General features: G+C 34.4%; 2 protein-coding genes across 8 annotated transcripts; both read right to left on the bottom strand.

Moving 5' to 3' along the window:
• Positions 1–8,102: 8,102 nt before the first annotated feature.
• Positions 8,103–11,551, bottom strand: LOC105776419 (polyadenylate-binding protein RBP45B). Of its 7 annotated transcripts, XM_012599052.2 has the most exons (6): positions 11,100–11,548; positions 10,196–10,667; positions 8,939–8,985; positions 8,731–8,861; positions 8,541–8,637; positions 8,103–8,450 (listed from the first exon to the last, which is right to left on the bottom strand). In XM_012599052.2, exons 1-6 carry the CDS (start codon positions 11,442–11,444, stop codon positions 8,283–8,285), a joined length of 1,260 nt encoding a protein of 419 aa, XP_012454506.1. In that variant the 5' UTR covers positions 11,445–11,548; the 3' UTR covers positions 8,103–8,282. The 7 variants fall into 7 exon arrangements, 5 of the variants coding, with proteins under 5 accessions (XP_012454506.1, XP_012454507.1, XP_012454508.1 ...); XR_001127980.2 differs by lacking the exons at positions 8,103–8,450; positions 8,541–8,637 and adding an exon at positions 9,701–9,788 and having other exon boundaries at positions 8,759–8,861; positions 11,100–11,550; XM_012599054.2 differs by lacking the exons at positions 8,103–8,450; positions 8,541–8,637 and adding an exon at positions 9,701–9,783 and having other exon boundaries at positions 8,759–8,861; positions 11,100–11,551.
• An 845-nt stretch (positions 11,552–12,396) lies between these two features.
• LOC105776417 (uncharacterized) lies at positions 12,397–20,567 on the bottom strand. Its single transcript, XM_012599050.2, is given in 17 exon segments — positions 12,397–12,750; positions 12,753–12,805; positions 13,377–13,532; positions 13,627–13,852; positions 14,146–14,335; positions 16,470–16,711; positions 16,826–16,994; positions 17,174–17,404; positions 17,488–17,604; positions 17,771–17,827; positions 18,043–18,108; positions 18,210–18,235; positions 18,238–18,388; positions 18,498–18,611; positions 18,790–18,875; positions 18,982–19,453; positions 19,804–20,567. Coding segments are annotated over 17 exon segments (3,033 nt in total). The 5' UTR covers positions 20,410–20,567; the 3' UTR covers positions 12,397–12,679.
• Positions 20,568–21,726: the final 1,159 nt, after the last annotated feature.

A 21,726-nucleotide genomic window follows, 5' to 3' on the forward strand; every position in this document is an offset into this window, starting at 1 on the left:
AGCGTTCTCATCTCACTAGACTCATCATTTCAAGTATTCAAACTCTTATTAGAATTGAGATCGAAAATGATACCGACTCGTTGAAAGTTTATAAGTTTTCGATAAACGATACTTCAAAGATTTTTAATGACAAAGTCGGCCTCTCTCGTTGTGGTTGAATTGAGCATACGTCACTGCATATGATCCAACAAATTGTGAGGTATGAGAATGAGAGCAGAGCATGGAAGTAAAAAGCAGAGCATCGGAGTGTAAGAAAGACAGCATTAATTAAAAGGGAGCCAAAGACACAATGAGGTTAGCTATTAAAGTCAATGGGGCAGCTATTTATAAGATACGTAGAGGGACCAAATTTCCACCGGCATGCGGCATAGTTGAAAAGGAAACATATTACTAATTTAAGCAGGATATGTTTGGCCGGGACAGGGGAGGCTGGGAGTCTCAGGCGAAAAATTTTTCATTTGAGTATTTTATAATTTATAAAATTTTTAATTAATGATATTTTAATTCCAAAAATGATAAAAAAAATTTAAATTTTAAAATATAAAATATAAAGATATAAATTATTAAAATTATAAAATTATGTTTTTACGATATTTAATTCCGCTACTTTCGACATTGAAAATAGTGGAGGCCATTGCCTAACTGCCAAACCGCCATATACTGGAGCGGTTAAACAATTGCTTTCTTAATAAAAAAAAGAAGCCTATCAATGATGGAATGTATTGTGGAATAGGTTTTGAAAATTTTCAAAATTCTAAATTTTACGCTAAATAAATATATAGATTTTGATTGTAGAATTGCATTAAATGAAACGTAAATATTAAATTATTAGAAGAAGAAAAGAAAATTCTTCCTATGGTTTTTGAGAAACTGTAAGTGACAAGAATGGGAAAGAAAAAAAATTGGTGGTTTTTTTTGAATTTTAACCAGAATTTAATACGATTTAAATTTGAAATTACTTGAAAATATAATTTAAACTTGAGTTGATTGGAATCTAAAATAATTGAACTTAAATTGATTTGAACTTGAAAATAATTAAACAATCAAAATTCAAAATAACTTGATTAAGTAACCAAAATAATATGAACCTATAATGGTCCAAACTCGAAGTGATTAGAAACCTAAATTGGACTGAACAGAACCCGAAATAACCCCAACCTTTAACAACCAGAATACAAAATAACTTGAATAAGCAACTTAAAATGGTCTAAGACTGAAGTGATTAAAACCAGAAATAATCTGAATTTGTAATTGTCGGAACCCGAAGCAGCCAAAACTTAAAATCATTTGAACTTCAACTTAAAACTAATCTAAACCCAAAACAAAAAACAAGTGAATCCAAAATATTCAAACTTAAAAGAATCAAAACTCAAAAAAAAACTTAAAACAAATAATCCAAAATAATTTAAATACGAAATAATTAAAACCTGAAAAATCCAAATGGATAACTTAAACAAAATATAAAAAATAAATTTGATTATTTTTCATTATTTGAAATTTTCTTTTTCTTGGCTAGAGGTTGTCACGTGGGTAACACGTGCACTTATCGGCCCATATGGCCCAATGTCTTACGCCCAATTAATAAGCAGCCCATATAATTTACACTGTTTCCTGGTTTCCTCGCGTTTCGGTTAATTACACTGTCCCGCGAACAACACAGCAACTTCAAAAAATAAAACAATTAATAAACCAAAAACTAAAAATAATAAATAAATAATCAGATAGAAAAAAAAGGGAAAAATAATATAATTATGACTAATTAAATCTGGAAATTTTGGATTTGTTTATTGATTATCTCACCCCCACCCCCATTTTTTTTTTCACTCAGGTGATTTTGGAATCTCTCCTACAAGACGAAGACAGGTATGTAATTGTTTAAAAAAATTAAAACTGTAGTTTATGTACTTTTTATGTTATCATCACGTTAATATTTTTCTTTGTTTAATGGAAAACCTGAAAATAAACAAGAACTGATTAGTAAGTTATATATATATATATATATATATATATATTATTTTGGATAAAGGAATCAGTAAGAGATTTTGTTTGGGATTGTGGGTAGTTCAAAAAGGTGGTAACTTTAAAAAAAAAGGAAAAAGAAATTGTACCCATTGTGACTTTTTCCACTTTTAAATCTATGAAATATTTTGAAAATGTGTTAAAAAGGGTGTTTATGGTTTAATCTTTGGTTGAATTGGGGTTATAATTAAAAAGGGTTAAATTTTGTTTATATTTTTAGGGTGTAATTTTGATCCAATATCAATTTAGTCCCACATTGTTTTCATTGAATGGTGTTTTCAGGGTTTTTTTTTTATGTTTGTTGGTGTACGTGTATTTGAACTGTCTCTTTCATCTTCTGTTGCTGTTTGTAATTTTCCCCCCATAATTTTTTTTGTCTCTGAAATGTTTTTTTTTTTTACCTTTATTTAGTTGATAATGTGAGATTTGGGGCGAAAATATCAAGGTTTGAAATGGGGATTTACTTATCATTTCAATGGCAGATAGGCTAAGCCAGTACATTGCTGTATATTGTCACTTTATTCATTGAAACATAGCAACATACTGTTATGAATGTATATTGTTTGCATAGGTTCCGAAATTTCGGGAATTATGAATGTAAAGACATCACAATGGCTTGTTCTTGAATCTGGTTATTACATACATAACCATCTAGGCATGCATTTCGTAGTTTCATCATTGATAGCTCCTTCATTCATTAGGTGATATTAGCTGTTCAAAATTTGAGTACTTATCTATATCTTTATGGCTTTGAGCACTTATCGATATCAAAGTTCAAGACCAGAGCTATAGGCAATCTTATGGTAATAATCATCCAGAGGATTTCCTTATGTTATATAGTCTAGTATACTCCTATCGGTGAAAGTAGTATTAGTGTGTCATTGAATGAATACGGTTTTGTACCGCTTTTCTAATTCACTCGGTTCCAAAATTTCAGGAAGTATGAATGCAAAGACATCACAATGGCTTGTTCTTGAGTCTGATTATTACTTACATAACCATCTTGGCATGTATTCCATAGCTCATCATCGATAGCTCTTTCATTCATTAGGTGATATTAGCTGTTCAAAATTTGAGCACTTATCGATATCAAAATTTGAAACCAGAATCTGAGCCTACTCATCCAGCGGATTTCCCGATGTTATATAGTTTGGTATACTCCGTTGTGAAATATGGTTTACTAGCATGGTGAAAGTAGTATTAGTATATTGTTGATTGAATACAGTTTTGTACCACATTTCTAATTCGCCTGGTTATTTTATGGTCATATTAATGACAAAAGTTTTAATTGCTTACCGATTGCAGGTAAACTTGGGAAAACTATTGCAAAAACAAGTTGTAAAAAGATAGTAGGAAGGTGGTTGTGCATCTATTTCGTGCAGGATGAGCAGCCAGAACCAAGGGGTTAGTTTATCTTCACCGGCAGACCCTCCTATGAGGCGGAAACGTGGGCGTCCACGGAAGGACGAGACTGTTCAAGGGGACAACTCGCCTGTGACACCTGTTTGTGACAATCTGAATAAAAACAAGCAGAGTGTGGACATGAGTGACCCTGCATCTGAAGACATGGTAGGTCAGATGGTGTCTGGTGTTATCGAAGGTTCATTTGATGCTGGATATCTTCTTAACGTTAAAGTAGGTGATACCAACACGCATCTTAGAGGTGTTGTATTTCTACCGGGCCGATTCACTCCGATTACTGCTGCAAATGATGTGGCTCCAAATGCTAAGATGTACAAAAGAAAAGAGATTCCTTTCCCGTTTGTTAGCCCTCAGGGTCATCTTGATGCTACGAGTCCATCGGGGAAAAGTGAGAAGCCCATTGAGCATAAAAACGACACACCTAAAGTTCTAGACCAAGGTCTACATATAGGGATTCAGTCTGGTGCTACGCCTGTTAGTGAGAGCCAATCTGCCTCTATTCTAATTCCTCCGGCTAGTAACTTGCCGATGAATGACACTGGTCTTCCCCTGGGACAAAAGGTCCTACAAGACCTAATTGCAGATATCGGATTGCAGAACAATAAAGCTGTTGGTGTTGGACAAGATCAGTCATTGCAGGGATTTGAAGCGTTCAAACTGATGAAAGGACCGAATATTAACGCAGAGGCACCTAAAGCATCTGCACCAATGTCGGCAACATTTACCGGTACGTTGCCAGTTTCCGAGACTGTAAATTTGAAGCCTCAAGTTGAACACCAGGCTGTGAGTTTTGATCTTAAGCCACAAGAATTGTTCGGTGATGGTAAGAGCCTTGACCTTGTTAACAACCAAACACCTAAATTTCCCGAACCTGAACCCCGAGCTATATCTTGTGAACCCACTGCAATTGACGTTTTTGGTAAACAGGCTTCTAAATTTCCCGAGCCTGAACCTCAAGTGATGCCTTGTGAACCTGGTGGAATCAACATGTTTGGTAAGCGGCCTTCTAAATTTCCTGAACCTGAAACTCAACCGATGACTTGTGAACCTACTGGAATCAACATGTTTGGGAAACAGGCTTCTAAATTTGCTGAACCTGAACCTCAAGGCATGCCTTGTGAACCTGCTGAAATCCACATGTTCGGGAAGCAGGCTTCTAAATTTGCTGAACCTGAACCACAAGGCATGCCTTGTGAACCTGCTGAAATCCACATGTTCGGGAAGCAGGCTTCTAAATTTGCTGAACCTGAACCTCGAGCCATACCTTGTGAACCCATTGGAATCGATGTGTTTGGAAAACAGGCTTCTAAATTTCCCGAACCTGAACCTCTAGCCATGCACTGTGAACCTGCTGGAATCAACATGTTTGGAAAGCATGCTTCTAAATTTCCTGAACCTGAAACTCAACCCATGCACTGTGAACCAACTGGAATCAACATGTTTGGAAAGCAGGCTTCTAAATTTCCTGAACCTGAAACTCAACCCATGCACTGTGAACCAACTGGAATCAACATTTTCGGGAAACAGGCTACTAAATTTCCTGAACCCGAACCTCAAGCTATGCCTTGTGGACCAACAGGAATCAACATGTTCGGAAAGCAGCCATCTAAATTTCCTGACCCTCAAGCCATGCCTTGTGAATCCACTGGAATCAACAATTTCGGGAAGCAGGCTTCTAAATTTCCCGAACCTGAACTTCGAACCATGTCTTGTGAACCTACCAGAATCAACATTTTCGGGAAACAAGCTTCTAAATTTCCTGAACCTGAACCTCAAACTATACCTTGTGAACCCACTGGACTCAACATGTTCGGGAAACAAGCTTCTAAGTTTCTTGAACCAGAACACCAAGCCATACCATGTGAACCTACTGGACTCAACATTTTCGGTAAACAGGCTTCATCTAGGCAAGATATAGATATTTCTGAAGATACTCAATTGGAGCTTGCTAGGAAGATTATGACCGGAACCAACACGGCTCACATGGATGGACTTTTTGTAAGTGATGCTACTACAACTACTACTGTGACACCTCCATGTTCTGTATCAATGACCAGCCTACCAATAATGATATTCGGGGCCGAAACTATCCCGTCTGCCCACAAGCCCGCCGCCGAAGAATCTGTTCTTCCAAGAATGGTAGTTCCTGAAGTTGGTAGTTCTTCAATGGCCATTAACACCAACAGCGTGGAATCTAATGCTAAAGATGCCATTCCACCAGCACAGTCTTAGTTTTCTAGTTTCGCCAGAATAGAAACGAGTCTTACAAGTCGAGGCTTGAACGAAGGTAAATGCTTAAGATAGGTAATTTGTCTCCAATTTGAATTGTTTGTAATGGGTACTCTTTGAAGTGTACCTTTACATTCTGACTTCATTTCAAGTGCATCCCCATGCTTTTGCATTATGCTGAAGATTTATTGCAGTCTCTTTTACAGCATTATGTGCCTGTTTTCAAGCATTTCATTGAAATTTGTATGGATCTATGTCAATGGATTATTATGGTCATACATTTAGGGTTTACATATACCATTGTCATTGCATGATATAATAGAAAAGTGTAGAGATCTTTATGAAATTTTTATGAAATTTTACATTTTGATCCACACAACTTCAGTGAGTTACACGGCCTGAACACGCAATCGTGTGATTCTTGTTTTACGTGATTATCTTCAACTTTTAAAAATGTTACAATTTAATCCTTGTTTGTTCTTGGGTCAACTCTCATATAAGACTTTGAGAAAAATTTTAAATTATATTTTTATAATTAAATTGATTAAAGAAATTAATTGTTTATAACTATTCTATTTTATACCGTAACATCTCGGGTACGAGTGTCACATAGACAATAGTAAATAGGGGTGAGCAAAACTCGATTCGACTCGAAAAAATCGAAAAAAAATTCGAATTTCGAGTTAAACGAATCGAGTTATTCGAGTTAATCGAGTTATTCGAATCAACTCGAATTTTTTTTTTCGAATTTCGAGTTCGAATCGAGTTGAGTTTTCGAATTCGAATAACTCGAATAATTCGAATAATTCGAATATCAAACTATAATATTTGACAGTTTTACCCTAAACTCCCAAACCTTTTTACTTTTCCCTCAAAACTTTTACTCCTTCCCACTTTCCCCCCAAAACTTTTACTCCCCTCCCCTCCCAACCCCCCAATCTACCCAAAATCCATTTTCTACCAAAATTTTACTCTCCCATTTACTTTTTCTCAAAATTTTACTCCCAAAAACCCTCAAAACCTTTTATTTTCTCTCAAAATTTTTACTCCTTCCCACTTTTCCACTAAAACTTTTATTCTCTTTCCATCCCACCTCCCATCTACCCCAAACCTTCCCCCCTCAAATTTTTTTTTTAATATTTTCCCTCCAAAAATTTACTCTCCCCTATTTACTTTCCCTCAAACTTTTATTCTCCAAAACTTTTTATTTTCCCCCTAAACTTTTACTTCTCACCCTTTACTTTCAAATAAAAATCAAAATTATCCAAAAAAAATCACTAAACATAAATAGTAATAATTTTATTTATATTTACTATTTATATTATTAAATTAAATTTCACATTTTATATTATTTATATTATTGAATTGATTAGTTATATTGAATATTTATATTAAAATTGAATTATTAATTATGCCATAAAATATTCGTGTTAAAATTTTATATTGCTATCAATTTCACATTTTATTTTTAAAATAAATTTTATTAAAAAATCATATTTTTATATTTAATATATTTTTAATTCCAAAATACATAGTGACAAGAATCAAGATAATTGAAACAACTAAGCAAGTAAAGAAGCTAACCAGTATATAAAAAATTAATAAATAAATTATGAGGTGATGAAAGTTAATAAAAAATTTGATTAAGGTAGACAAATTTTATTACGATGGGTGACAACGGTTACAAGGACCCAAAATTATTTTTTAAAATTTAACTCGAACAAATATATTCGATTCGATTCGATTCGAATTCCATCTCACTCAACTCAATTCAAGAAAACTTCAAATAAAGTTAGGATGATAAAATGAGATTCGAAAACTCAATTAACTCGAAAATTTTTGATTCGATTCGATCGAATGCTCACTTAGTAAAAACGTCAACATGAGAATTACACTCTAATATAAGGGGCCTATTGTCAGAAGGCAAACACAAAAGAAAACGAAAACGGCCAAGAGACTAACGTGATAATGGAATAAAAACAAAACAAGTGACAGGTTGTGTTTGTTTTCAAAAGTAGTTACATATTTTACCCTCTAGCTGATAACTAAATTATGTTTTGGACTTAATCGAAAAATATTAAACAATTTCAAAAAAGTACCATCTTTTCAATTTTAGTAAATATCAAATTAATAATTATACCTAAAAAATATTATTATGGATACACATTTTATTTTTATACTAAATCACCAATTGTTAAAACAAAACACAAAAGAGAGCTATGGTGCAGATAAAATGAAAGAAAAACCAAAGGTCCAAAATCCCTTGACTTGGATCCGACTCCTTCGACAATTGGCCCGGCCCGAACCATCCAGGATTGCTATTGGATTACAAGGTCCAAGTTTTTACACCTGAGTCTATAGGCGCATTATGATTTCATCATTTGCATGCATCACAAAAAGCAAACCATATGATAAAATCTGAACACCAAGAATAGTACAAAATTTTTGTAATAAAAGGAGGTTTATACAGTGCATATGCTATTTAACAAGTGAATAACACAGCCTTAAGTTTATATCCCCCTATAGCGAAACAAAGGAGAAATCAAGTAGCACAAGTTCATAATACTAGTAAAGAGAGAACAGCAGCCACGAAAGACAGTTAATATCAGCACTTAGCTATATCCGACTTGTTGCTGTTGCTGCGGCTGTTGATAATTTCCGTACCCAGGATACCCTCCATAGTACATGTTGGGGTCTTGTGGGGCAGCGCCATAGCCGTAACCATATCCTTGGCTGTATCCATAATATCCAGCGTTCCACTGGTTTGGATCTGCTTGGGCCTGAAATGCAAAACATGCCAAAGGCTTTCAGAGTCTATATGTTGAATACCAAGAAAAAGCAACCTGTTTGTCATCGAAATCCTAACTAACCTGCTTGTTTGATGTGCTACGACCCCATGAAAGCCGAATACTTTGTCCACCCAACTGAGTCCCGTTCAATATTCGGAGAGCTTCTTCGGCACAACTCCTGATGCATTGCACAAGCACAACAGAAAAATTAACATGAAATATATCCCTCTTAAATAGATCTATTCAGAAATACTGAGCAATGTATCTTTACCTATCAGCAAATTGAACAAATCCACAACGCTTGTTTTGTGGAATCTTCACATGCACCAACTGACCATATGGGCTGAATACCTCTCTCAAATGGTCTTCAGTCACGTTAGAATCCAAATTACCAACAAATATCTGCATGGAAATATGTGAATCAAAAACAAATAACAAGAAACCACCATGTTTCTCAGTTAAAGTGACAAAGTACCCACAGTTGTATTATTTGGATCATTCTCGTTCTGAGTCCCTTGAGATGAAGCTGCATACAAAAAATAAATGTGTAACAAAAGGAAAATAAAAAGGAAATAGCATTTCCATAAAGAAACAATGAGAAAACATGGACAATGCATAGACAAGATTCTTTCCATGGAACTTTTACTTCACACCTCCAGGGGCTGTCACTTGAAAGTTAAGAAATATATAGCCTGGAAAAAGTGTGATCTGTTCGAATAATATGTAAAAGACCAACGTCCCTCGATTCACAGAAATATGATTGGAGAAGCACATAAAGCACAAAACCAATGTAAGATCAACAACTCCCATGGGGTAAAAGGAAACACAACAAGAAAAAAAAGATACAAAGTGCCGAGCAAGCACAAACGGAAGTAAAATAAATATTGATATTCATGCTTTTGACGGAGATACAGCACGCACTCTGAGCTCTCACTTGACTGGAATCTTGAAGAACCATGACCTAAAACTCTAGGGAAAGTGACCAGAAATAGACATCAGGAGCAGCAGGACTAAGCAATAACATCAAGATGAAAAGTAAAAGGCAAAAGGAAAAAGCACATAACAAATCACCAATGTCATTATGTAAAACTGAAATGAAGGCTCTAATGGTAAACTGAAATATAACCCGACTGAAAGCGCTTACTAACCAGAGAAGAGTAAGTTGACTGACAGCTCAATCAATAGAACTGAAATGAACTTCGTAAATGTAGTAAGCTGACCGACATAAACACAAAACTGACCTAAGCGAGGGCACGGACTAAGGGGGTAACCATTTCAGCTGAAATCAGTTCCAGGCCCCAAGATGATAGAGCCTCCTGGCGCCCTGCTCTGATACAACAGGAGTTCATAAGTTTTTGCAAGTTTCAAGATTTGATTAGAATTACGGTGCCCAAATGTTAAAGGAAAGTACAGGCAGGAAATGACTAGTGGAAACTGCTGCTCAACTTCTAGAATTAACTGAAAGAAACGGAACTTTAAAATGATATTAAGCACTTCACAGCAAGTAATAATTGGAAACTTGCCTAACCTGCCTTACCCTTCAAAAAGGGAAATAAAAAATATAACTATCAATTTTGAAGGACACCAACATTCACATTACGTGCACTGAAAGAAATGAAAAACAGACATCAAAGAGCACCAGAAGATACAATGTAGTCAAATTCAAATATGCAGCTAAGATGAATCAAAGTATCCCAAAGGACTTGGGTAAAACAAACAACCACCAGCAAGCATACCTGCTGGATATTGCTGTGCAGCACCAGTCTTCTTGTTAGTAGCCGGCCCTATGCGCATAGGCCTAGTTGAACAAAAAGCACCATTCATCTCAGTCATGGCACGATTATATTCAGTTTCATCGCCAAACCTGACAAACCCATAACCTTTTGTGCGCCCAGTGATCCTATCAATCACAACCTTTGCACCCTTCACCGAAGGAAAGTGTGCCCTGAAGGTCTCTTGAAGCATGTAATCTGTAACATCAGCAGCCAAGTCTCCAACAAAGATTGTGAACTCAGGGGTCTCATCTCGCCTATCGCCTGAACTAAAGGATGCCCAGTTCAACCTATAGTTGCTCTCACCATTTGGCATAGGTGTACCATTGTATGTTTGTAAAACTCTCTCAGCAGCAGCTCTTGAAACAAACTCAATAAACCCATAGCCCTCCACTTGACCGGTTTGCTTGTTGCGGATAACTTTTACAGAAGCAACCTGTAAGATAACCAACAATTGAATCACTCACACATACATCAAAAAGAGATGAAATTTACACATCCTCTAACATAAACAAATTAAAAGCTTTAGTAACAATGACACATCTCAAATCACAATGCTTGATAGTCTTAGCACAGAACAGTACTCTAATTAGGCCCTTATACGCAATAAAAAACAGAACTTGACATCTTAGACCCAGAACATGTCACATCTACATCAAAACACTTGTAAAAATAATAATATAAAACCTTGTAAGAAAAGCAAATCCACTACCAATATCTTATTTTTTATGCATACAATATATCAATCTGAAAAAACAAAACAAAAAAGCAATCAGAGATTAAATCATTACATCAAAATAAACCCCGCCAAATAAAACATCGCATAAAAAAAATCTCAAAATAATATCAAATTAAAACCGTTGAATACCTCTCCAGTTTGTGCAAAACAGCTCAAGAGATAATTCTCATCCATATAATACTGCAAATCTCCGATCCACAAAGTCCGAACCTCATCTGCGTTAGCCGGTTGACCCGCTGGCTGTTGTTGAGCCGGTACCCCAGCCGAACCTTGTTGTGGGGGCCACATAGGTGGAGGATGACTCTGAGGCGGCTGCATCATGTTCATCATCATGTAAGGTTGTTGTGTCTGAGGAACCGGAGCCGGAGGTGGTTGCTGATATTGGTACTGTTGTTGGGTCTGTGGAGCACCCGCCATAGAAGGTGGTGGAGCCATTGGTGGTGGTACCATAGCTTGTGCTGGTTGTTGCATCATCTTCAATTTGAGGATATTTTTGGTATTGAGAGAGAAACTCAGAATGAGCAAAACCCTAACCCTAGATAAGGTAAGGTTTGGGAAATATGAAAGAGGGGAAGCAATTGTTGGGAAAAGGAAAAGCTCTTAAAGCAATGGGCTTGAAAGCTGGTTTGTTGAAATGACTAAAATGGGCCTCGCTCTTAGCTGTTTGAACAAGTAAAGGTAAGGGATATTTTGATGATTTTGTCGAGCTAAAAAAAGAGTTAATTCGGTTTTGGACAAAACGAGTTTCAAAATTTCATGGAAAAAAACAAATATATTTTATAAAATGTTAAATTATGGTTTTGGTCTCTTTATTATGTTAATATTTAGATTTAGTCCCTCACTTTTGTGGCAAAAAATCCCCATATTTGGTATAATTTGATTTATGGTTAAAAAAATTATATTTAACAAATATATTTATCATATAAAATAAATGAAACTTTGGTTTAAATGATACAATTAAAATATTAAATTATATTACTTTAAATCCAATTTCTATCACGACTATATATATTTTTATATTTTATATAAAAACAACAAGTTAATAACATACATATAATAATATTTATTACTTTATAAAAGATAATTTTTTAATAATTTCCTAATTGAATTGAGATCCAATTGTTAAGTAATACCAACCCATCCTAACACTTATAATACTAACATGATTTTTTTTTTTGTATTAGGAGTATTTTATAAAAAAATTACATTGACATTTTAACCTAAATAATTAAAAATATTAACTATTTAAATTTAATAATAATAGTATTCACTCTTTAGCAATAACCTGAGTTTGAATCATCATTGTATCAAAAACTTATCTCAAATTAAAATATAAAACCTAAATTTCAAAATTGAACTAAAATAAAGGGACTAAAACCATAACTTGACCTTTACAAAATAGAGTAATATTTTTAACCGAGTCAAATTAGTTTTAACCTTCTATCTTTTAAGTTGGGGATAGTTAAATGATTTCTGTTTCTAATATTCAACTACAGATTGACACTACATTTTCATCTCTACAGTTGCTTAAACTAAAAAGATCAAACTGGCAAAATGACAGGCAACAAAATTGCCTATGTTAAAACATGCACAATTGAGCACGGATCATGCACCACCAATTTAAACGCATCAATGGCAGTCTGGCACACTATATATGGAAAATCTAGGGAGTTAGTTAGATCCTTACTAAAGCGTAAATAAAACTTCTTTCACATCGCAAAAGCGATTGGCAATTTGCTGGATTTATAACCATTTGTTATTAGTTTAAGAAGTTCCACGGCTCCTTCAGTCTTCTTCTATCTGTGTTGTCTCTTACAGCAACAGCACGGGGATTCCTGAAAGGCAACATAATTTGTGGGGTAACAAAATTACGATGATGAGAGTGAGTAAAAGTCAATTAAAATTGATTTAACAGTTGATTTTTGGTTCAGTCAAATCAGTTGTGAGTGATTAGAGCGGTTTTGTAAGGATTAAAATTAGGTTATCTTCTTTATTTATCGGTTATGAATTTTCATAATTAAATTTATTAAGTTAATTAACTTTTAATATTTGTATTTTTTTCTGTGAAGTTCATTTTAATCCTTGAACTTGATTTACATGATGTGACATTCTGAAATTGTATCACGTCATCAAACTTTTACATTTGTCTAATTCAAGGACCAAAATAAACCTAATTATCAAATTCAATACTAAAATAAACTAAAATATATATAGATAACAAAATAGACCTAATTGCCAGCTTGAAGACTAAATTAATTAAATTATATTGATTAAGGCCTACCTTAACCTATTAGTTGATTAAATTATGAAATTGGTCAGTTAAATCAATTTTTTTAAAATATTTTTTAATTGCACCAACCGAACCGACCGATTGGTCTCCCCAAGATTTAGTAACCGAAGCCTAACCTTTTTTCATTGTATGCTTTCCTTGTGAGTTCTTCAACAAGATTGTATAGTCTCTTCAAAAGAGCAGGAAACTTGTGTACAGTTATCACACCATTCTCATTTGAACATATCTTCTTCAGGATTTGTGAAGCAATAAAATATCCTTCTTCCTTGTTCCTGGAATGAGTTATTGACAAAATATGAAACAAGTAAGAAATAACATATGATGTGCCATTTATCTTGACTGTAATACAGTAGAAAATGTTAAAACCTGTGCAACTCCCATAAGATTGTCTCTACAGATGCAGGACTGTCGATTAACACTTGTGTCAAATGCGGATAACGTGCGAGGTTTCGAAGTGTTGAGAGTGCATGCTTTAGAACCTGTTGGTCGGGTATGCTACGACTGGCGGCACGAATCAGCTTTAGTAGAATGGTGATTGCACCGGCAGCCACAAGTTCTTCGCAGCATTTCAGAGAATGAGCTGTAGCCATATCTGCAATCGAAGTGTTTTTTACAAGCTTGTAATGTAGATTCATTGTCATTTTAGCTCATCAAATTAGACTATGCTCAGTACTTAGGTTTCCTTTTTATGGGGACCATATTATGCCAATGCACTATTCCCTAACACAAGTAAGGTTACCCAAACATTTTAATTTCATTAACTAAATAGACAGACAAAAGAAAATCAGAAAATATAAGATTAGTAATAAATAAAGCAAGGGTCAATTTTTCTGAGGCATGAGAATACGAAGAAAGTATGACTGATGTAGAACATAGCATGCTCACCTAAGGTCTCACAGTTGTGAAGAATGCCACGGATGCTTTTCATGCTCAGTAGTTCCGAAAGTGCTGACAAAAGGCGGTTAATAAGACGTCTGCTATCATCAACATTCATAGCAGACTTTTGCATTCTCAAGCGCAAATTCAATAGCTGCTCTCTTGATTCTTTCCGAGCAACATAACCTTTCCAATATGACTACCAAATCCATAAGAAAAAGGAAATTAGGACAAAATACTTGGAATTTAAAATTGAGTTGGATAGGCAAGTTCGTCATTCAAAATATGTATTAAGACAACTAGCAAAAGGATAAGGACTGATCAGTGAGCAATATTAACCAAATGTGGTATAGGTCGGACCCTCAACACTTCAGGTATTGTCTTCACTAGGGTTTTTGTCTCCTAAGAGCTCAAATGTCTGAAGAGACAACGAGTTCACATCGCGGGAGTATCTCGTCAAGTGCATGAGAAGGTGAACAATGCGCAACTAGAATCTGTGATGCCCTATAGCTTATAGCGCTAGCCCAAGCGATAGCATTCTCACCCATAAATGAGTTCAATGCGCATGATTTTCCTGTTCAGTTACCTGACAAAGCACTCCAACCCTGAACTTGTAGCCTCTTTAGATGCTCATTGGGGTCGTTGAGAGTTAGAAATCCTCAACAAAAAAACTGCTAGCTCAAGTGGTAGTATTCTCACCCATTAACGCCCTAGCCCTATAAGCTATTGGCATTATGTGTTCTAAAAGTCAGAAGGGGAAGGGTTCAAAGTGGGAGCATCTCATCAGGTGCCTAAGAAAGGCAAACCATGCTTGTTACGCATGGTTAGTCTTAAACCAGTGCTCTGTAACTTATAGGACATTAATGGGTAAAACTACTACCATTTCAGCTAACTTTATTGAGGATTTTGGACCCTCAACAGTCATGATTAGGGATGAGCAAAACTCGATTCGACTCAAAAAAATTAAAAAAATTCGAATTTCGAGTTAAACGAATCGAGTTAATCGAGTTATTCGAATCAACGCGAATTTTTTTTTCGAATTTCGAGTTCGAATCGAGTTGAGTTTTCAAATTCGAATAACTCGAATAATTCGAATAATTCAAATATCAAACTATAATATTTTACATTTTTACCCCAAACACCCAAACTTTTTTACTTTTCCCTCAAAACATTTACTCCTTCCCACTTTCCCCTCAACTTTTACTCCCCTCCCCTCCCCTCCCCTCCCAACCCCCCAATCTACCCAAAATTCATTTCCTACCAAAATTTTACTCTCTCATTTACTTTTTCTCAAAATTTTACTCCCAATAACCCTCAAAACATTTTATTTTCCTCCAAAATTTTTACTCCTTTCCACTTTTCCCCTAAAACTTATATTTGCTTCCCATCCCATCTCACCTCCCATCCATCCCAAACTCTCCCCCCTCCAATTTTTTTTTAATATTTTCCCTCCAAAATTTTACTCCCCCAATTTACTTTCCCTCAAACTTTTATTCCCCAAAACTTTTTATTTTTCCCCTACCCTTTACTCTCAAATAAAAATCAAAATTATCTAAAAAATCACTAAACATAAATAGTAATAATTTTATTTATATCTACTATTTATATTATTAAATTAAATTTCACATTTTATATTATTTATATTATTAAATTGTTTAGTTATATTGAATATTTATATTAAAATTGAATTATTAATTATGCCATAAAATATTCGTGTTAAAATTTTATATTGGTATCAATTTCACATTTTATTTTTAAAATAACTTTTATTAAAAATCATATTTTTACATTTAATATATTTTTAATTCCAAAATATATAGTGACAAGAATCTGAAGATAATTGAAACAACTAAGCAAGTAAAGAAGCTAACCAGTATATAAAAAATTAATAAATAAATTATAAAGTGATGAAAGTTAATAAAAAATTTGATTAAGGTGGACAAATTTTATTACGATGGGTGCGACAATGGTTACAATGACCCAAAATTATTTTTTAAAATTTAACTCGAACAAATATATTCGATTCGATTCGATTCGAATTCCATCTCACTCAACTCGATTCGAGAAAACTTCAAATAAAGTTAGGATGGTAAAATGAGATTCGAAAATTCGATTAACTCGAAAATTTTTTATTCGATTCGATTGGATCGAATGCTCACCCCTAATCATGATTCCAATTCAAAATTAAGTTGATATTAGTGTAAGCAGATTCTATGAAGCAAAAAAAATTGTAACTCTAGATGTTTGTAAAAGGCGTCATCAAATGCAATCATGTAAATTGAACAAAAAAAATGCAATTATATAAAGCATAGCTCAATGTGGAGACATCTTACTTGTACTACAACAATACAAGTCCTCTTTCTATACGCTTTTTGCCTAGCAATCCACCCCCGTGCGTGAGTCTGGATAATGATAACTGACCTTGCTGTTGATTTAAGTAACAGAACACCTCTCCACCACCTTTGCAGTTTCAGAACTGAAATAATCACTAATGTTAATTCAAAACGCCGGACGAAGCCTCCTGACATGTTACAATTGCAGGCACCACCACCAGCTGCCTGAGCAGAAGTTGCCCCTGCAATTGCTCAAAGCCATATATTTTTGTAAATTCTCAGATGGAACCACAACTGAAGCAAACAAATAACTTCTAGAAATAAAATAAGTGGATATTCAAGGGAAAACTAAGTACCTAAAAGCCTACTTCGAGCAATTTGGCCCATTTGAATATCTATAGCTGCCAGTTTCTGTAAATGAAAGGCCTTCTGACATATTAGGCTCCTTATTGCTCTTTGGATCTTTATTACAGCATCCCTTCTCAACAAAACATCCTTCCTTACAAGCCAACCACGGCTCTGTCTCTGATTTGTAAGAAAAAAGGGTCAATGATCTATGTATTGCTGCAAGTACACACCTTATGGAAATACATGCTGAAGAATGCCAACGGGTATGACTTATAAGGCCAAGTGGATACTAAGAATCAGAAAGGCATCATTTAATGCAACTATATAAAGCATAGCTCAATATGGAGATATCTTACTTGTATTACAACAATACAATGCTTCTGTCTGTAAGTTTCTCGCTTAGCAATCCATCCCCGTGCATGACTCTGAATAATTATTGCTGATTTTGTTCTTAATTCAAGTAGCATTACCTCAGGAAACTTTCCCAATATTGCTGTTAGTTTCTGTGATAATACAAAATTGTGAACTGCATCTGTGTAATCAGTAGTGGACATGATTGATTTCTCATCTCTTGTTTCATGAGAGTCCTGTTAAGACAACAATAAGAGATTAATACAAATCACAACAGAAAAAGAAGCAAAACATTGGGACAGGAAAAAATGTGTACCACCTTGTTAGAACAAGAAAGCTCTCTGCGGAAGTAATAATCAAGCAAGCACCATATGGCTTTTCTATTAACCAGTGAAGAAAAGCTGTCAACCTTAAGACCATAATTTTCACAAATTGCCTACAAATATTCATTCAACTTATTAACAGCAGTAAAATCATAAAGATGCAAATTTAAGAGTGAACATGCATAAAATGTAAGAAAAACACAAACAAATATACCAGACAAAAGTTATCTAAAAGTGGAGAAGAGGAAAAACTAGGGTGGTGATGATATAACAGAATACCTGGATCCAGTTTAAAAGCATTCCCAAATTCGTGGAATTAATTACATTCAACTTATCCTGTCATAATTGGTAAAAATGAAAATTTTTTTATGAACATCAGGAAATCTTAATAAACAACAGAAAGGAATATAAAAAGAACTTAGCTAAGTTTTCTAGTATTTAAATATATAACTGGTTGCTAAAACTTCATGCACTTCTTTATTCTGTAATGAATAGAAAAACTAAACAGCTATCCATCGTTCACAAGAACTCGAGGAAAATATGAAGCATACCATATTAAAGCCACGTATTTTGGATATTTCACTAGCAATGGTTGTCCTGTCAATCAGAAGTGGCAACTGCAAGATCAATGAAAACATAAGTCACAGCTAAAGGACTAACAATGGAAAGAACTCTTATAAACATCTGAAAAATTCAAACAAAGAGGAGATTAGCAGACCTGTAAACGAACAAATATATTCCAGAGGTGAGTTCCGTATCTCTGTCAGCAACATCATCTCTTGTAATCTTCAATCCATCTTCATCACATAGCATGACACCAGCCTCTCTCAAATATTGCAGGGCAACACCACAATTGGCCAAATTCTTTTTATGGGTGTCTGAAGGAACTACTATTTTCTGCTCATGCAACAAGCTATTAGGTTAAAACTACATTCCATGCACTGCTTAATTGTTATCAGTTGATCCTGTTGTGTAAACTTCAAGACGATAAGAGAAAAATAGCAACCATGAGGATAGAGGAATCATGTCGCAGAAGCTGAATAACTCTACAGAGCCGCACACCATCTTGAAAATCCAAGAATAAATCTGATACTTGGAAATCAAACTCCACAAGGGCAGACTGTACCAAGTAAATATTTGGACGGTAAAAAGAAGAAAAAAGAAATTTTAAATTTCATACTTCAGGGAAGGTAAATAAATTTGATGTCTAACCATAGGAACAATGCCAAAAAATTAAGTTGCTAGCATATAAGATTAGTGTTAAGCACTGTACATGGATTAAAATGTAACCAACATACCTGCTGATGAGAAACTTTATACCCTACAATCACTAGATGTGCAAGAAGATCACCTTCTCCTTGCATAACATCAGATGATAAGAAATCTAGTTTCATATCATAAAAAGATGACAACGTTAGCCCATACAAACACAGCACGTGTAGGTGAAAACTAAGCAATAAAAACATTGAAGTAAGAAGTTGGAGAATTACTATGAAGGACCTGACGACTTGATTTTATACCAGACGAAACTGTGAACAGAAGAGGAGAACCTCCATCCACTCCATCAATACCGTAATTAAGAGGAAGACTGGTCTGAGATTTAGCTCGGTCAAGGATAAGAACAAGCAATAAAGTTCTCTTCAATATAATATTCCCCAGATTCTCGTAGTATCCTGGTCTGTACAAACCTTCCACCTTCTTGTTATAGGCATAAGCCTTTGCAAGTCCAGTGTGCGAGAAGAATTGCTTTTCTATTATCATCTTCAAAAATGAAATATCTTTCACAGAACTAAAATCTCCCTCGGGTGATATCAGGGAATCACCACCAAAAATAATATACAACCCAATTCGAAGCCAAATTGGGTTGTAGGACATTAGAATTTTAGTAGCCTTTTCCTTAACTCCAACATCTGTAACTATAGGACAATTTGCTTTCATCTTTAACCTCCCTCCATCTATATTCTGCCAATTAACCAGAAACAAAAATAAACTTCAATGTTATACCATTAACAAATTATAACCAACAAGAATACTTAAAATCTGTAGCAAAAGCCATCATCCCTACAGACAAAAAGTTAAAAAGGTAGTGTTTGGGTACTTGAATTTCAGATTTTGGATTTGAATTTTAAAAATACATACAAATATGATACTCATAATTATTTCTCAAATCCATAATTTTTTTGGATGCCTACTTATTATTGAATTTGAAATTCCTACGGAATTTAAGAATTTGACAAAACACGCATTTCATTCTCATAATTTATACAGCAAATGAAATCAATTCGCGTTCCCAAAAATTTAGAGAATTCAACCTTAGCTGCTTGAGTCATGACATTGAAAACCTCTTTGCAGCTCACCAAACTCAAATAAACCTGCATCCGCTGCTTCAATTCATCAAAACTACATACTTCCTTCAACGAAGACCTCAAACTCGAGTACTTCAAACTTGAAACATCCGCAACAACATTTTCAGATTCCTCCCCTCTCCACCACAACTCTCTCATCCTTTTCGGGCTTCTCCAGGCACTGTCCACTCGCACAACATTACTCTCATTGCATCCATTAATTGACAAATCACAGCCGCAAAGCTCCGGATTCTGAAAGAGGAAATTGAGCCAAGCAGTGAGAGATTTAGCCAAAGACTTTAGCGATCGGTCCTTCTTGAGTTGCTCTTTGCAAGCGGACTGAGATCGCTCCAACTGGAAGGCTTTGAGCTTGGCTTTGGCTTTGGAGCGGGAAGAGGAAGGGACAAGGGAAGGCTGAGAACGGTAACGAAATGACGAGGATGACCTCGGAGTTTCATTACAAGCGGTGAAGAATTGAGGATTCTTAGGAATGCGTTTTGGGGTTTTGAAATTGGAGATGTCTTTAAGAACGAAAGAAGAAGATAATGGAGGAAAACGCTCTTCTTCCTCCATTTTTTTCCTCTTTTTTTTTTTGGTTTAATTTGATCTGTGACTTACATACAGTTCAGCTGGTGCTGGTATCTTTGATGGAGTTTTCTTTTTTTTCTTTTTTTTTTTTGAGCAAATTAGAGAAGAAAGTAAATTGAGAGGGAGAAGAAGGGGAAATTTAGTACTTGTTATTTTGAATTTGAAATTTGGAGCGCGAAGTGATACGATTGACATGATGAAGCCGGGTGCTCAGGCACGTGATGGAGTCCGATAAAAGATTTCACACGTGTTTACATGTCTTTAAAAAATTTTTAAAAAAAATTACATTCTAAAATAGGTTTCCGATTCATTTTTCACTAAAAGATTTGTGACATTCCTTATTGTTTTTTACTAAACTTAAGGACTTTTCTATAATTAGACTTATGCATCTTTTTTTTCTCTTTTCACATTTGTTCATCACATCTAGAATCCCCCTTCCTTTCGTGACGTAGTAGTTAAATACAAAGTCACTTGAGCCACATCTTCTTCTAGTCATGGTAGCCGGTACCATTCTAGTATCGCTCGTACCGATGTTCTAGTGGTAAATCGGAACAATAAACCTTAAGTTACGTTTTAATGCAAATTTCGATCGTATTAATGCTTATTGGTTGTTTTTACCCGTATCAATCAGAATATGGTGTTTCAGTTGGAACCAAAAAATTAAATTTTAAATATATTTTAAATTTAAGTTTTTTTATTATTTATTTGTAACAATAATAATTTTAAAACATTTTAAAATTTATTTTAATTTTTAGTATTTATTTTAATTTATTGAATTATGAATTGTTATATGCATAGTATGAGATGATCTTATTGTTTAATTTATGAAATAATATTTTTGTTTGTTTTGTGTAGCTTACTAAACAATATTTTATATAATTGATGAGTGTTTTTTTATATATCTTAAATTTTACACGTGGTGAGATTTGAACTTATATCATCGACATTTTTAAAATATTTTCCTTACCACTTCAACAAAAATTTTATTTTTATAAGTATTTTGTATTTGAGATTTATTTAATTTCATTATTTGATATTTGTAAATAACTTTTATATACATATATCAAATGTTTTTCAAAAATAGCAATAAATCTAAAATGGTACACCCAAATGAATCGATGCCACTATGTATAAGTACCGGTAGAAAAATGATACATCCATTAATACAATACTGACTATTTTGCTTCTAGCATCACCCATTTTAGGTTTGATCCCATAGTTATCAACTCCTTCACTTTCTCTTTCTCCAAGTTAATGAATGATCTAGTTAGCATCGGAGCTGCAACACTGTGCAGCAGGTCC

The sequence above is a fragment of the Gossypium raimondii genome, chromosome 10 (assembly GCF_025698545.1).
Source record: "Gossypium raimondii isolate GPD5lz chromosome 10, ASM2569854v1, whole genome shotgun sequence".
Classification (NCBI taxonomy): Eukaryota; Viridiplantae; Streptophyta; class Magnoliopsida; order Malvales; family Malvaceae; genus Gossypium; species Gossypium raimondii.

Coding starts and splice junctions, on each gene's coding strand:
- LOC105776419 (XM_012599052.2), bottom strand. CDS start 11,444: ATGATGCAACAACCAGCACAAGCTATGGTACCACCACCAATGGCTCCA. Junction 10,668..11,099: donor GTTTTGCACAAACTGGAGAG/GTATTCAACGGT, acceptor GTTATCTTACAG/GTTGCTTCTGTAAAAGTTAT. Junction 8,638..8,730: donor TTTGTTCAATTTGCTGATAG/GTAAAGATACAT, acceptor GCAATGCATCAG/GAGTTGTGCCGAAGAAGCTC.